The following is a 16128-nucleotide window of genomic DNA, read 5'->3' as shown; positions in this document are numbered from 1 at the left end:
TTTCAGAGGAGCCATAGTGGTTACATTAGTAGGAAGTTAGTAGTAAATACATTATCAGAGAATGTCATGAGAAGCCAAATAAAAGCACTTATCATGGGTATAACTTATGCAGGGGATAGATTTAAAGAAACCTCTTTGCTTCCCAAGCTTCATTAATTGTTGTTATGTAGCATTGCCTGTATTGTTAAAAGGCAACTGATTATCGGGCTTTTCAGCTTTAATTATAAGGGATAATAAGTAAGGGGTTAAGTAAGGGGTTATCTTAGTCATCTTATTTCATAACGTACTGTTCTTGTTTTTATTATCTTAGATTCTTGAAGCACTGGCAAAAAGCGATGAACATTTTGTGCAGAACTGCAACAGCCTCAATTCCTTAAATGAAGTGATCCCCACTGAGCTTCAAAGTAAATTCAGTGTCATTTGCAGTGAGAAAATTGAGCATATCTACCGAAGAATATCTAGTTACAAAAAGGTATGACCGGCATGTCCTAAGCTTGATATTTGTCTTTAAAGGAAAAAACAGGGGAATGTGTACAGTTTGAATAACTCTTCAAAGTGTCTATTGCATCGACAAAAATATGGTTGAAAGTTTAGCTATTTTGAGGTGCGAATGCCTAAACTGAGTAATTGCATAAATTGTTTTGAAACCATGTTCTTTATTATCCCTTTTTTAGACACTGGGTAGATCGCATCCTTTCTTGTTTGCTGTGTTCAGTTGTAGATACAATCAACCGTGTATTTCCTGCAAAAGGCTGAGCATTCTTGTAAAGTGCCTTAAACCAATACACTAGTGAATTTGCAGATGTTAACCAAAAATGAAGCAGTAACAGCAGAATTGTGTTCTTCCTTCAAATGCATCTTAATTTTGAATACCAATTTGTTACCCTTTTATTCAGCTTGTATGCCCTTCAAATTGGTGTGACATTTTCTAGCGAGATTATTAATAGTAATAGTTCTGTAAATTGTTAGATTAACTTGGGTTGATAAAACATTATAGCATGCAAAAAAAAAGAGAAGGTGCTGACTTTCATACACTTGAGATCTAAATTAATGAGATGTGAATGAATAAATAACGCAGAGTATGACCTCTAGTTGCTGTCAGTGTATTTTTCTATAGTTGTTTAGCTAAGCAGGGCAAAAATGAGTCAATAATTTACCAGTTTGTTAATGCAAACTTATTTTGCATCCTGGCTACTGGTTCCTCTCCCATACATCGTAATTATTGGGAGTTTGGAACTAGTTTGAAGTAGGCCCAAAATGGCTGCATAGAATTGGCTCTGCCCTGTCTTATCTCAGTTGGGGATCTGAGTTGTGACATTTACAAACTGGTCTGTTCTGACACTTAATATGCAAAAAAATGAAAAGGAAAAAAAAAAGAAAAGGAAATAAGAGGTTCAATGTAGAAGCTTCACACAGTTCTAAAAGTTGCATGGAAAAGAACAGATAATGTTTTCTTGTTTGTCAAAGGAAAAGGAGGGAAAACTATAAGGAAAACCTGTAGCTTCTGAAGGATGAAGTCCAAAAAGCAGCTTTCCAAAGACTTTTCAGGGTGCTGTCCTACAAGAAATGGAATAAACTGAGGAGTTGAATCACAGAAGGAGACATCAAGAGGATTCTGATACTGCATTACTAAATATCTGATCTCTCTGTTGTTTACCTGAATTATAAAACTCCGTGTTTTAAAATTGATTAAAAATCAAAATATCTTAAAACCCCACATTAATTAGTTTTAACATTAATGATAATGTATTTAGAATTGAGTAACATGTAGGTGTTTTATACCTTTCCTGTAGCCAAAAAACTTGAGCATGATGTACAGTCTTTTTACAGAAGGCCAAGACAATAAATGAAATTTTGTTGTGTTATGCTGGATATGAAATGAAAAGCCTCGGGGAAGTTTTCATAGTGCTTATACTGTCTAGAAGCAGATAGTGCTGATACAAACTGCACTTTCAAGCTCATCTGCTCAAAAATCAGTAGTTTCACAGTTACAGCTTTTAATGACAATTAGTAATGCAATGAATTTCAGGAATAGATATGTCGTTTATTGGCAAGGTAAAGGTAACCATAGTTACAGGAGACTTTCGGAGCGCCTGAGCCCAGCTTGGCTTCTCGTTTCACTGTGAAAGTTTGAATTCTATAAATAGAAACCCTGCAGATTTCTGCAGTTCCTACTATTATTATTATCAGAACGTTTTGCTCATAATAGACCTCAAGTCCAGTGCCATGAGTCCCAGATGTTTCTCAACACATATATGAAAAGAATTTTGGGCCTGACTTATGACCTGATTAAATCATAGCCAGGCATTTGGTCTCTCTGGAGCAGGATGTGTGGGAGATTGAGATGTGAAATATGTACTGCTTGCAGGAACATTTTCATCGTTGAATGTCCTTAGTGCCCTTCCTAACTGTACATTCTTCAGCCTTCGAACAATTCCATAATTGGATTTCTTGTAACCTTCCAGATCTTGTTCTGATATAAAGATTTATATATAATTAATCAGTCAAATGTTCATCAGGCTGAAGTAATATGACACCAAAATAAACACAAATTTAAATCCCAGCACAAAAACCTGTTATTACTCAGAAGGGACATGCCTTTGTTCAACTGAAGGGCTAGTCAAAGCTTGACTGATTGAATTTGTACTGACATTTATTGGGGAAGGAACTTTGCAAGTTAACTTTGAAAAATTCTTGTGCATGAGCTGAGCTCCATAGCTGAGGTAGGTCAGTGCAGTATTTTGACTGGAGAGATACTGTGGTTAAAATACCAGGGACGTGGAACTGATTACATCTTTTCCAGAAAAAATTCTTCCCTAACGACAAACTGCACTGGAAAGGACACATTTGACAAAAGTCCGACTTGTGACTGACAAGTCACTTTTCCAGTGGGAGAGTTGATCTCATGACTTTTATGATTCTGAAGTAGGTGTATTTTCTAAGTGTCCAAATTTAGTACATTCAGTCTTAGCCATTTTGGGTTAACATCATCTCATCTTAAAAACCAAATAACTCTAAGCCTGTTCTAGAATGTGCACAAAATTTCAGGTGTTACAGTGAAGGAGATGTGGCTAAGCACTGTATTAGAATTAGACCATAAAACAGAGGGAAAAAAATAAATGTTCATCATTGCCAGGCTGATATATGAGGGAGAGAAGAGATGGTGGACTAGCAAAGTCTGTAAAATATGGTATTTGCAAATTTTATGCTCTAATGTTTATGAGCTTCACAGAATCACAAAATGGTAGAGCTTGGAAGGGACCTCTGGAGATCTTGTCCAACCCCCTGACTCAAGCAGGGGGACCTAGACATAGTTGCCCAGGATGGTGTCCAGATGGCTTTTGAGCATCTGTAAGGAGGGAGATCTCACAACCTACCTCGGCAACTTGTGCCAGTGCTCCGTCACCCTCACAGGGAAAAAGTGTTTACTGATGTTCAGAGGGAACCTCCTGTGTTTTGGTTTGTGCCCATTGCCTCTGGTCCTGTCATGGCACCGCTGAAAAGAGCCTGGCTCCGTCCTCTTTGCATTCTCCCTGCGGGTATTCGAAGACATTGATGAGACAGCCACCCGCTCCCCCTCCCCCCCAAGCCGTCTCTTCTCCATGCTTGTCCTGGTTCTGGCGAGGATAGAGTTAATTTTCACAAGGATCCAGGACAGGTGAGCCGAGGGGGCTAGTGCATACCTGAGGTCATGCTCACCATAAAAGGGGGTTAGTCAGGGAGGGGTGGATTTGGTGCGGCTCCGGGACGGGCTGAGTGTGGGCTGGGCGTCCGGTTGGTCGTGGGATCGGTGAGTTGCTGTCTGTTATCGCCCATTGTGACCATTCCATTATCAGTACTGTTGTTGATTGTTTCCCTCTCCCTTGCTGTCCCAGTAACCTGTCCTTACCCCAACTCACTGGCTTTGCCTTTGTTTTTCCTGTTCTCCTCCCCATCCCGCTGGGGAGGGGTGGAGCGAGCGGCACGTGGTGCTCAGCTGGGGCTGAACCACGTCAATGCTGAACAGTTCCAGCTCTCTCAGCCTTTCCTCCCGTCCCTTAATCATCACAAGTGCCCTTTGCTGGACTCTCTCCAGAATGTCCGTGTCTCTCTCGTCCTGGGGAGCCCAGACCTTGACCCAGCACTCCAGGTGTGGCCTCATCAGTGCTGAGCAGAGGGGCAGGATCAACCTCCCTCCGCCTGCTGGCAACTCCTCTCCTAATGCAGCCCAGGACACCATTACAGAGGACTTAATCCTTCCTGAATACGAAATTCATAATTCATAGCTTCCAATTCTGTCTTATAGCTTCAGGCAAAAATTTCTGAAATTTTTGCAAGACATCGACTTGAAAACAGATATGTCAGCAGGTGTTTATAAATGTCATGTGCAGTACAGCACTGGATCATAGAGCATTTCCAGACTTTCTTCCCAGGAAGACACTTAATATTTTATTATGTTGCAAGGAAAATAAATTCTATCTCCTTATTACAAGGCTATTTACATTTGTAAATATTATTTACTTCAAAACCCAACCCCTCAAAACTATAAACATTTCTTCTTTCCTGTGTAGAGAAAGATGGTAATTGTGAAGTCAAGGCATCTGAAGTCAAGGATGCCTGAAATATTTTAAACTTTTGTCTTCTAGTCAGGTACACAAGTTTTGTCAGCCAAGTGCTGATGCATCAAAAGCTGTTAATCAAAATTTTGTTTTCTTTCTCACTTCTAGTTTTCAAGAGTATTAAAAAACAGAGCTTGGCCTACCTTCAAACAAGCTAAGTCAAAGATTTCACCACTTCACAGCAGTGATTTCTGTCCAACCAATTGCCATATCAATGTGATGGAAGTGTCTTACCCTAAAACCTCAACTTCCCTTGGTAGTGCCTTTGGTGTACAGTTAGACAGCAGAAAACATTCTTCCCATGAAAAGGAAAATAAAAGCACTGATCAAGGTAAGTCAGTTGAACTTGAAAGAACTACTTCCAATGCTTCTGATAGAGAGTCTTAAAAGGTAACTGGTTTAGGTTTATGTCCAAAATATTAAAATTAAGAACAAGCCTTTATGAAATCCCCCTATTTTCGATACTTAGGTTTATTTTAAAGCACAATAAAGGCTAGTCATAATTTCACAATAACTTTTTCCTTAAATAGTTTGACTTTGATATGCAAAATAAAATGCAAAATTAAATAATTACGTGAAGTCTTAAGCAGGAAAATATTTCAGCCTCTGTTAGGTATTTTACTAACTTCAAAGTGTGTGTTGAAAAAAAGATAATGATATAACCTCTTTGGTTTATCCCCAGGTAAACTGAATCCCATGATTTATGTCCAACATACCATTACTACTATGGCTGCCCCTTCAGGACAATCTCTTGGCCAGCAAGAGGGTCATGGTCTGAGGTACCTCTTAAAAGAAGAAGATTTAGAAACACAAGATGTCTATCAAAAATTGCTGTTCAAATTACAAGCTGCACTGAAAGAGGTGGAAACATGTGTCTGTCAAATAGACGAGTAAGTAAATGTTACCATCTGGACTTGCCTTTAATTTTTCCATTGAAGATACCGATAAATCCGAGTATCCTTTTTCTGTAGTGTAGGATCAGTGTTGACTTTAGATAGAATTGAAATAAGGCAAAGAATTTAAGTGTAGGTAATACTATATATTGGATTTTTTCCCAGTGTCCCTGACTTTTTGCGACTTTAATTTGTAGCTTTTCTCTAGAATGTGGAAATGCTAATTATTTTGAAGTGAGACAAATATGAGGCCCACATGTCATCTAAAATTCCACTAGGAATGGAAACATAGGGCAGAAGCATAAAAATAGCTTTTATTGAATTCTTCAGGTATTGCTGAATAGTCCCAAAGATGAATTTGTAGGTCAAGCATTTTTCACCCATAGGAAGATTATTAATTTGTTAGATTTTTTTTTCCAAACATAAGTTGGCCTTAATGGGGGACTCTGGATCTAGGGAGAGCCACTGTGGACTGATTAGGATACTTGGCTTGAATGTGGGAGACCCAGAGTCTCATCACAGTTTGCCCTAATTCAGGACACGGACTAAAACTTGCTTTTCCATTTTTAAGGCAAGTGGGTTGACTGTTAGGCTATTTGCTGTCTTGGGATGAGGATGAATAAAGATGATAGGTCTTTCAGTTTTGAAAGATTCCATATGTAATACAAATGTCAGAAATAATTCATTTTGAAAACATAAGTAACACCACTTTTTGAGTTTAAAAGCCAATCTTTCGTGATCTCCAGTTTGGAAAAGTGGTGTATCATTGCTTCTCCTGTTATTTTGAAGACTGTACAATGATTTATCCTTTCATAGTTATTTCAGAGTGAGAATTTTTTGCCACTGTTCTAACAGTAATGTAATGTAATAGTTACACAGTAATAAGTAATTGTAATGTGTTACATACTGCAATAGGAATGAAAGTAAGAGTGGCCTGAATTTTCTGTAAAGAAAACATTGTTTTCTGTGCCTTATCATGTGGAGATGAAGTCAGTTGATTAAATTTAAGATAATTTCAGTGCCTGGGTGCACTTAAAAATGACTGTCTGTAAAGCCTGTGTTGTCACTCTTCCTCAAGGAAGTCAGAAAATTATACATGGGAGTTCAGTCAATATTTCAGGAAGTTCCAGCTACCAGACTGCCACACCTTTCCTTTCCACTCCCTTGAGCCCGTGATGCAAAAGCACAGGAACTTCTGAGCCATTCTTTTGTACACATGCATATACAAGTCCACAGACACATATATTGTGTGTGTACGGGTATATACATATATATATACACATATATTTATTCTGAGAGTCACACAGTTGTGACAGTAAACACAAAGGTTCCCTTTTTTTCATTCATAAAAAAGTACACTGACCTTGTAGCAGATCCTGTATAAGGTACACAGATTTATTTAGCAAATTTTACCTTTTGCTATTTGTAAGACTGAGACTTTTCATGCTTTATTCCTCACGGTCTGTGAGAGAACTGCCAGTGTGTTACTGTGGAGGAAAGCGGTTCTGCACAGGAAACAGGATAGCTAAGGGACCTACATAAAAATGCTGAACAGGGAAGAGGGAAGCCAGGGCTATCTGGGTGTGAGCGGTTCAGCAGTATGTCATGTATTTAATTAAAACATAGTTAGAGCTACTAATTAACCCTTGAGAGAAAAGACTACTAAGAAACAAAAGATAGAGTAATAAGATAGGATAATCAAACAGCCTCTCTTTAATTAGAGATAGTCGTACTTCAGCAGCTAGGAGGAAATGCTTGAACATACTGATCCCTGAACTTCATAAAGACTGTAGAACTTGTGATTTCTGTTGTGACACAACAACAATAAAGCTGATGTCTTTATTTACTGAATTGCTTATTAGTATAAGCAGTCCTCATTATTATAACTTTCTAAGGACAGTAAGTATGAACATAGTATCACAATTCTAAAGTTCTATGATATTGAATGACAGAAAAACTGGGCTACTAAATGACTCTTTGGTACCCTTTATAACAGTACTGTTGAACAACTGTTGCTTTCATGTTACTAAATGTCTCTGCTCTGAATTGAAATCAGTAATGGTCTCTCCTTCAACTACCAAAATCTTGGGGCAGTGTTAGCTGCCCAAACTCTCCTATCTGTTAGTGAATGAAAATGAACTGAGAAAAAGTGTTTCACCTGAAGAGCAGGTCTGTGAGAGCTTGTGGGTTGTGGGAAGGGAATGTCTAAGAGAAGGTTGCGTACTCCTAGCATTATGTTCATACTAACTTTTGTCATGGCTTGTTGATGAGATTGGGTTGCGTAAGAAATTCAGTACTGATGGAGAGAGAGATACATACACAAAAGACATGCATCCCCTTTCCACAGCCTCTCAAAGTTCCACTGACTCCTCGTTCAAATAGTTTAATAGCATCCCAGTACTTCTTTAGTACCATTGCCAGATACCCGCTGCTGAGGCTAGGTGTTATGTAAGTCCTCCTTCAAATTGTTTTCTATATGGTGACACTGCTGTGTTCTTGGTTCACGTGCACTCAGTGTGCTCCCATGATCCCAGCTGTTTTTTGGAAGGATGTCTGTTGGGAGTATACAAGAGGCTTGAAAATTTTCCAAGGCTCTGTAGAGTGAGGAAAAGGCGAAGCAGCTTACAGGTTGCATAGGTTTTTTGTTACTGCCTGTGGCTATCATTTTTAATGCTTTGACTGACCGTAGCAGGTTTTGTTTATTTCTGACATACTTTTAAGATTGTGTTGATTTGGGTTGCATATAGGATTAATTCCACATGTGAGCATTTTTGGTCAAGATTTAAATTTGTCTGTTTCATGGAAATTTTCTTCATAGTTACAGAGGCTTTTTAGCTGTTAGTTACTACTCGTTCACATATTTCTTCTTTGAGAGATAGATGTCTAAGATAATTTTGTTTGGGGTAGACCCGTCTCCAAAGAAAAGATAATGTGCATGTACTGTGTTTAAGAATTTAAAAAAAAAAACCAAAACAAAAAAACACTTTAAAAAAAAAAGTCTATTTAAGCCTGATTATTGGGGGTTTTTTTGCATCCAGGTTTGGATTTGTGTGTTTTAGACTCCCTGAATTGGGTTTCTAAGAGCACTTCAGTGACCTCAGGAACTACTAGCTCCAGAACTCTGTTATCCAAAGTTCCAGCTTTTGCTCATGGTGGTTTAGCAAAAAAAAAATTTCCTTAGAAAAAGAGCCAGCCTGCTGAGAGAAAATGAAAAGCTCCCTTAGGAAAAGCTCCAGCTACCTTCATCAGTCTTTTACTGAGATCTTGGCAGCAGTGACTAAACAGTCACATAAAAGAAGGGGATATAATAGTCTGTCTGTGTCTTGACAAATAATTACTCAGGGGAAGATGTTTTCAGGAGTTGAAATTGCAGTTCATTATGCTTGTTTCTTACTCTTGATTATTTTCTTGCAACAATAAAGTCCACAAGAAGTTACCAGAATGGATCTGCCCAAAGCCCATTTTTGTTTTCCTAGAAGTGGATGATAACACACTAAAAAGCAAAATTATAGATTAATTCTTGTCCTTATCTCATCTCATCTTCCAGCAGGCAGTGCTATAAGGCCTTCTTGAAATGGACCTTTTGTTTTAAGAGCACTGTTAGAATGATCTGCCATGAATTTGTCTAATCTCTTTTTGAACCCCTTTTGTATTTTTGTATTCAGAAAATAAGTTTTACAAGTATGAAGAACTGATTTTCTAAGGTCTACATTTTCATAACATTTATTTTAGGACATATTCAAGAACATGTATGCTCTAGCAGGTAGATCAAAACTGAACACTGCTGTAAAATATGGGCCCCATCTTTCTTCCTGACCTCATTATTATCCCCAGTCTGTTGACTGTATAGCAATGAATACATACCTCAAATGGTGTATCAAGCTTGGTCTCATTGAAATCATGACCTGATAGATGTTAACATAGAGTTTGACATTAACTTTAGGGGAGCAAGGATGATAAGTAAAGATTTTAGCAAATCCTTTCATTATTTCTGTGTAACTTTGTCTAGCTAAGAGCTAACAAGAGATAGACAGGTATTTATGCTGCATATAGGAAAAGGTACTGAACTGAACTGTAACTGAAATGTAGAAAAACTATACAAAAGGTATAATTTTACTGGACTTTAAACTCACTCATCCACTACACAGACATCTTTTGGGCTACATGATGTCTTAATACTGCATATCAATGTGAAATCACAACTCACTTCTTCCCCACCACTTAAGTCATCGGTTAGCAGGATTCCCTATTGTGTTTCCATAGCCTATGGTTTCTTAATTTCTTTCTTAAAACTCTGTCCATTCCTGAGAGTCAGGAAATTATTTGCATATAATATAAGTCGTCAAAAACGTTAGTTCAACATGATGTTGAACACATTGTGTTTTGTATGCAAAAAGTCACTGCTGTGAGTCCAGAAACTTCAACTTTGGACGACACCTTAGGATCAGGTTGTTTTTCTGGTAGAATATCTTTGACAAAAGAATAGAGAAATTGATAGCTCAGTAGTGATGTAACTATAGCTGAACAAACTTAACTTCGTTAGGATTAAGAATGAATTAATTACTTAAACGGGCAGAACCTCACAAAATTAAGATGGAGCTCTAAACCACTTAAAATCAGAATTTCCCCCTTATGTAATGTAACAATACTGATATGTGTGGCAAGAAATAGGAGTAAAGGAAGACTTTCTGAATGCTACCCTTTAATAACAATAAGGGCAGCATTTTTGTTCACAAAAGATACGCATCTCCTGTAGTTTCCCTTCAGAAGTAAGAATTCTGTGTAAGAAAAAGGTCTAACATATGTTTGAATCCTGCCATGTACTTGGTACAGAGTTTGCCAGTTGACCATTCTGACAGCTCCTACAATAAACCCCTGCTACTGTCTCTGAGTACTTTACAGGAAAAAAAGCTTAATTCAGTGTCTTCTGATTTCAGGTAGTTAGAAGGTAGTTTTTGCAAGAAAAATGCTGCCTTTCAAATTCAAATATTAGTTAGAAAATGTCATTCTAATGGTGTATTTGAGTAATAGGAATTAGAGGACAATTGCCCAGTATAGCTGTTCTGATCTTGAAAGTAAATTAGAATGTCTCAATATGAATTAATCACCCAAGAACATGAATCTTTTGCTTCCGATATTTGTGCATGTTCTAAATGTAGCAGTCTGCACTGTTCTCTCTTCTTGAGTGGATGTCGCTTTTGTGCTGATCACAGAATCTTGTAGATTAATCATCAGTTTTAGTAGGGATAGTGGCTTAGACACTTGAATGTCAGGAAATATACAGATATGTTCATAAAGATTCTTAAAATACCTTAGTAAAACAGCTTGTGATGCAGGCTGGCATGTCTGATACAGTAGTAATTGAGAAAATATATGCTTTTCACAGAGATACAGTTTCTTTGGTTTGTTTTCTTGATTTGTGCTGAGAAGTACATGATTTGTGTTTAAAAATAGTTATGTTAATATAAAATTTGACCCCAAGTGTTCAAGAGTGTGTTGTATTTCTTCCCCAACCAGAATCATTGCATTCTTACAAAACTGAGTATTTAGTTATGCTAATGGGTTTCGCTGTTGCACTCTTTTAACAGCAGAATGTGTCCCTTTCTTCCCTTGTTTCAAATAGATACGGACTTAATTAAGATGTTCCCTTCACATATTCTAGAATAATAGTTGGAGGACATTGATGGGATATGTTATTCTGTTGTTAGCTCACTTTTGAAAAACATGAATTTATCTTTTTTTTCTTTTGTCTCACAGCCTTCTTTCTTCAATAACATATTCTCCCAAATCAGATCGTAAAACACCTGAGCCCTTAATACCAGCAGACAGTGATAATGAAAAGGGGGAAAGGAATGGGAAGAAAGTCTGTTTCAGTGTGACAGGTGATGAACAAGAAGATTCTGGTCATGATACAATCAGCAACAGGGATTCTTACAGGTAATTTTACTAATAATATTTTGTCAACTTAATCAAAGCTGTGGGTTTGTAGACTGACAGTTGGCTGTGAAGACTATTGGAATGTAATGATTCTGACATTTCTACCAGAGGAATAACTAGCATCACATGTGTTACAAGATATGTAAAGTAAACTTTTTTATGAATACAGATTAGTTATTAGATCTCGGCATCCCTAACCTGTATAGGATATCATAGCCAGAGCTGTAAAGCTTCACTTTAGATTACCTGTCTTACAAAACCCAGAAATATTTTCTGTTGTTATGTTCCCCAACAACACACCAAATATCTGACATGGAAAGCAAGATGCCACTACTCTTGGTGACCTAAAAAAATTAATCTGGTTCCTAAAATATATTCCTGACCTTCTTCCACTCTAAATATTGTAGCATCATCTCATCTCTAGAATTCATAATGCATTGCGTTACTGTGAGTGAAAATACAAAGAATTTTGAAAAGGAAGGGGTAATTATAGCAACCATGGGTCTTAGAAAGATTATCTTCTGTTGCTTAGAGAGAATTGGTTAACTACACGATATAAAATCTAAATTAAAATTTTAGCTGCAAGTAAAATAAGGGTTCATTATGTGTTCATTATCAAGGTTCATTATTATGCTCAGAAAGTAGAATCTCAGTAGGGTCATCATTTTTCTACAGAACCCTGTGTTGCTGAGATCTCTTTCATAAGTTAATATTTGATTACTGCAGTATGGTAGGTAGATAGGAACTCTTTGTCAGAGTAGAAACAGAAATATACCTATGCATTTGAACAGAAGTAAATGTAGAGATAATTTGCACAGATTAAGTCCTTTTTGTTCTAACCATGGTGAACACAACAGCAAAGTGCTGTTCCAGCTGAAGCACGTTGAGCGGTTTCTGCACATCCATGATGATGTGCAGGAGCTGCTCCAGTGGCCTGCGCTTGCTCCAGTTGGGAAGTTCCACAGCTGGCACAAGATTTGTGTATGGAGAAAGAAGGTGTGACTTAGGACATGAGTGTTGCTTGGTTTAAAATATTTTCTTTATTCTGATCCCAGTCATTTATAGTCCATTTTGGCTGTTTGGGAATGATAAAATCTAGGGTTCTGTATGCAGAATAATCATAAAATCTGCAAGTTTAGAACAGTTGTTGGAGTGAGATTGGAATTTTTTGTTCCTTTGCTTAAATAATTACATTAGGCAATACTTAAAATCTCCAGATCCCATCGTGCCACTGTGGCTATTATTACAAGAAGTAGGCTAATTTCAGCTGTTAGAATGCTCTCATTTTGTGTTGTAGGGTCTCATTCTAAACTTTACAATACAACACCATGCAGAATGATATAGCTAATACATCTAACCTGTTTCTCATTTTTCTGTGTTTTATTTTCTCATGCTTTGCACAGTCCAGTTTTAAATAACCTTCATGCTCCCCTTGGAGACTTTAATAAGTGAATAGGGTTAGTTAGAAAACATTTCTTAATATCCAGCCAGAAATTCTTAATACTCCTTGGGACTGGTCACCCTCTGTTAGGAACATGTTGTTACTGATGTCTTTTCACCCAGTTAATGGATATGATTGTAATTATATCATGTTGCTTCATTTAAAAGTTCTCCCCATTCACCTGCCTGGTTGGCTGCAGGTCCAAAACATATACCTTAGCCTGGAAACGTAAGTCAGTATGCCAAAACTAGTAAAAGATCACTTCTGTGTTTAAAAAAATAAAGAAAACAAATAGGGAATGTATGGGTGCATGCATAACTGTAGCATTATTTATAAAATATAGATAGGTATATCTTGGTGAATGGGTACACCCAATTCATAAAACCAAAACCAGATCATTGTATATAAATATCCTTTAGGTACACTTCTACATTATCTTATATTCACTTGGGTTTTTAAGACTGCTTCTGCTGGATAATTACTTAAGCATTTCCTGCATTGAAACTAAATGATCTTCATGTGGCTAAATAACTCTGAAGACTTTGAATTCGAATTTATCTTCATAGGATTTTTAGTACTAAAGGCTATGTTTTACTCTGTTTATGCTGCAGAAGTAGGTATATTCTCCATATATTTACTGTGTAGAACAATTTATTTTTGAGAGAAAAGAGCAGGAACCCCCCCACATTTTAATCTGCAAATCTCCTTACTAGACTAATGTGGGTGACATTTTGTATGCATAGAAGTTTTCACTGAAGTCACAGATGTAAATGTCCATACATCTCTAACAAAATGAACAGCTGGAAGAGATGGGATCATAAACTATTAGTTTGGCTGGCATGGAAAAATGGTTTGTAATTTGAGTTTTGGTGCTACTCAAATGGGTCAAGTCTCTTCTAAACCCATTATGGACTGTAGTTTGCAAGTCATAAACCTGAGTATTTCCTCATTTGTATTAGCTATGGACTAGGAGTACAGAATTTAAATGTGGAGTTATTAAAACATTTGAGGCCAGTTTCAAACACTCTCACTTGTGTAAGAACAGTTGATTGTTTTGCATTGACAGTGTATATTATCATTCTGCAAGTGCTTGTTCACATGCAAGGTGAAGGGAGAGAATTGAATGATCTATTTTGGGAATCTGGTCCTCTGAGTCCTACCAGAATTGCAAATTATATGATAGCCTAAGTATAGGGATCTTTATTGTTGATAAAGAATTGTACAGACCATCTCATCATTAAATGCAAAAGGGGAAAAGGGAAAGAATTTTCCATAACTTTGATACAGAGTTAAAGGACATGACTTTATTTCTTTGTTTGTTCTGTGTTTTTCTTCAAGCGATTGCAACAGCAATAGGAACTCCATTGCCTCATTCACCAGTATTTGTAGCAGTCAATGCAGTTCTTATTTTCACAGTGATGAAATGGATTCAGGTATGTTTAGAAAAGTCAGCTATGAGTCTCTCATCTGTTCCTTTTATTCAGTTTTCTTCTTTTCATTTGCCTGGCAGTTTTGTTGTTTTTTATTTTAAAAATTGCATCTTCCTTGGTAATAAAGTGTATCATTTTGCTTCTGCCTTGCTAGTGCTGCACTTGAGTCCTTCTGTGAAAGAGAGCCAACATTCCAGCATCTCTGTGGATAGGCTGAATTAGTTAGAGCTCTTAGAGTCACTGCTTTTAACCACTTTCGTGCCCTGACCTTGACAATGTGTTATGATGCACAGAGTAAGGAGCATTTTAGGTGAATGTGGAATGCTCTCCCAGCCTGCGTCAGCACCCAGACGGCAGGATACGGCTGTGTATGTTTGTAGGAAGGAATGCGAGACCACATAGAAGCACATTCTTGTTTATGCCGTGACAAATTAAATTTAAATAAATACAGCTGCTAATAGGAATGAGATGGGATTTAACTGCATGGAGTACAAGGTCATATACTCAGGGACTAATGATAAAAAAATATTTTCTCTAAGCTGGGAGTTTATCATTGGGAATGATTTAGGAAATGAAAGAACTGGGCATATTAGTTGAATATGAGCCACCAGTGAGACTTGCCCGTAGTGAAAGCAAATTGGATTGCTGGTTGTACCAGGAGAAGTATTTTCAGTTGGGACAGGAAAGTATTAATGACACTATGCATGGTATCTGAGATACCTTGTGAATAATGCAATTCTAGGCAGCTGCTTTCCACAAATGATACATACTTACAGAGCTAAGCAGATACAGAGGAAAATGATGAAGGACATAAAGAACTGTTAATAAAAGAGGAGACCTAGGGTCTGTATCTTCAACTTAAAATATAACTGAGCTGATATGCACGTGCGCAGCATCAAGCTGAGGTACTGACTCAGCTGCCTAAAAGAGTATATCTCTGCTAGCCAAGCACAGATACGGCGTTTGAGTTGATAAATACTGCTACTCAGTGAAACTTCCACTCTCCTAATGACTTAATTTTAGTTCCAAAGCTAACCTGGTTAACTCCAGATCGGGGCTCTTTGGCACCATGCTCCATCTGTTGCAATTAAAATCCTGTGAAAGGTTATAACTACTGGCTGTAAGGACATCTAAAGGAGCTAAAAAAAAATCAAGGAGAGAAAAGTGCTATTTAAGTGTTTCACTGACATAAGAAAAATGAGTCTAGATTGACCATGAATAAATTTGGATTATAAATTATCAAGTGGCTACTTCTTATCTGTCACTGCAATGGCAAGGAGGAAAACCAGCTTTAAGCTCAATTTTTCACAGCTGTTGAAAGAGTTCAGGTTGTATCACCCTTGTCTGAGAGAGTGAGTGACTGAGGGCACTGACCTAGGAGAGTCCTTCTCTTTGTACTCTCTTAGGACATGATGTGGTATGTACTACATATGAAATACAGGATTTGGATGCTGTATTTTTGTTGAATTACTAAAATCTCAGACTATTTAATTAGTAAGAACATTAAGATTGTGAATTGTCTGTAGAGTCCCTGTAAAAATTTTCTGGTGAGTGCATTTCAGTGACTTTGTGGTCTGCTATGTTAGGTTCACCCTACTTAGCCATTTAGTCTGGTGGTTAGGATGTTCTCCAGCATAGAAGAATTGTGTGTTCTGGTCACAGAATGGTTGAAGTTGGAAGGGACCTCTTGAGATCATCCAGTTCAAACCCCTGCTCGAGCAGGGTCATCTAGAACAGGTTGTTCAGGACTATATCCAGTTGAGTCTTGAATATGGTCCTTTCTCTAAGAGCTATTTCTGTATTATGAAATGACTACTTAATGCAAAATA

At 37.4% G+C, this 16128-nt stretch overlaps 1 protein-coding gene across 2 annotated transcripts in view; it reads left to right on the top strand.

Annotated features, from left to right (window-relative positions):
- The window catches only part of PREX2 (phosphatidylinositol-3,4,5-trisphosphate dependent Rac exchange factor 2), a 188498-nt gene that overhangs the window by 111855 nt on the left and 60515 nt on the right, over positions 1–16128 (top strand). For both annotated transcript variants that reach the window (XM_075743930.1, XM_075743931.1), the window contains 5 exons: positions 311–472; positions 4707–4929; positions 5281–5488; positions 11249–11428; positions 14208–14302. In XM_075743930.1, coding sequence (XP_075600045.1) covers positions 311–472; positions 4707–4929; positions 5281–5488; positions 11249–11428; positions 14208–14302 — 868 coding nt within the window. The remainder of the gene's footprint in view (positions 1–310; positions 473–4706; positions 4930–5280; positions 5489–11248; positions 11429–14207; positions 14303–16128) is intronic.

The sequence above is a fragment of the Balearica regulorum genome, chromosome 2 (assembly GCF_011004875.1).
Source record: "Balearica regulorum gibbericeps isolate bBalReg1 chromosome 2, bBalReg1.pri, whole genome shotgun sequence".
NCBI classification, from domain to species: Eukaryota; Metazoa; Chordata; class Aves; order Gruiformes; family Gruidae; genus Balearica; species Balearica regulorum.
Note: the sequence above shows the minus strand (reverse complement) of the source record. Positions and strands in the feature narration are given on the sequence as shown.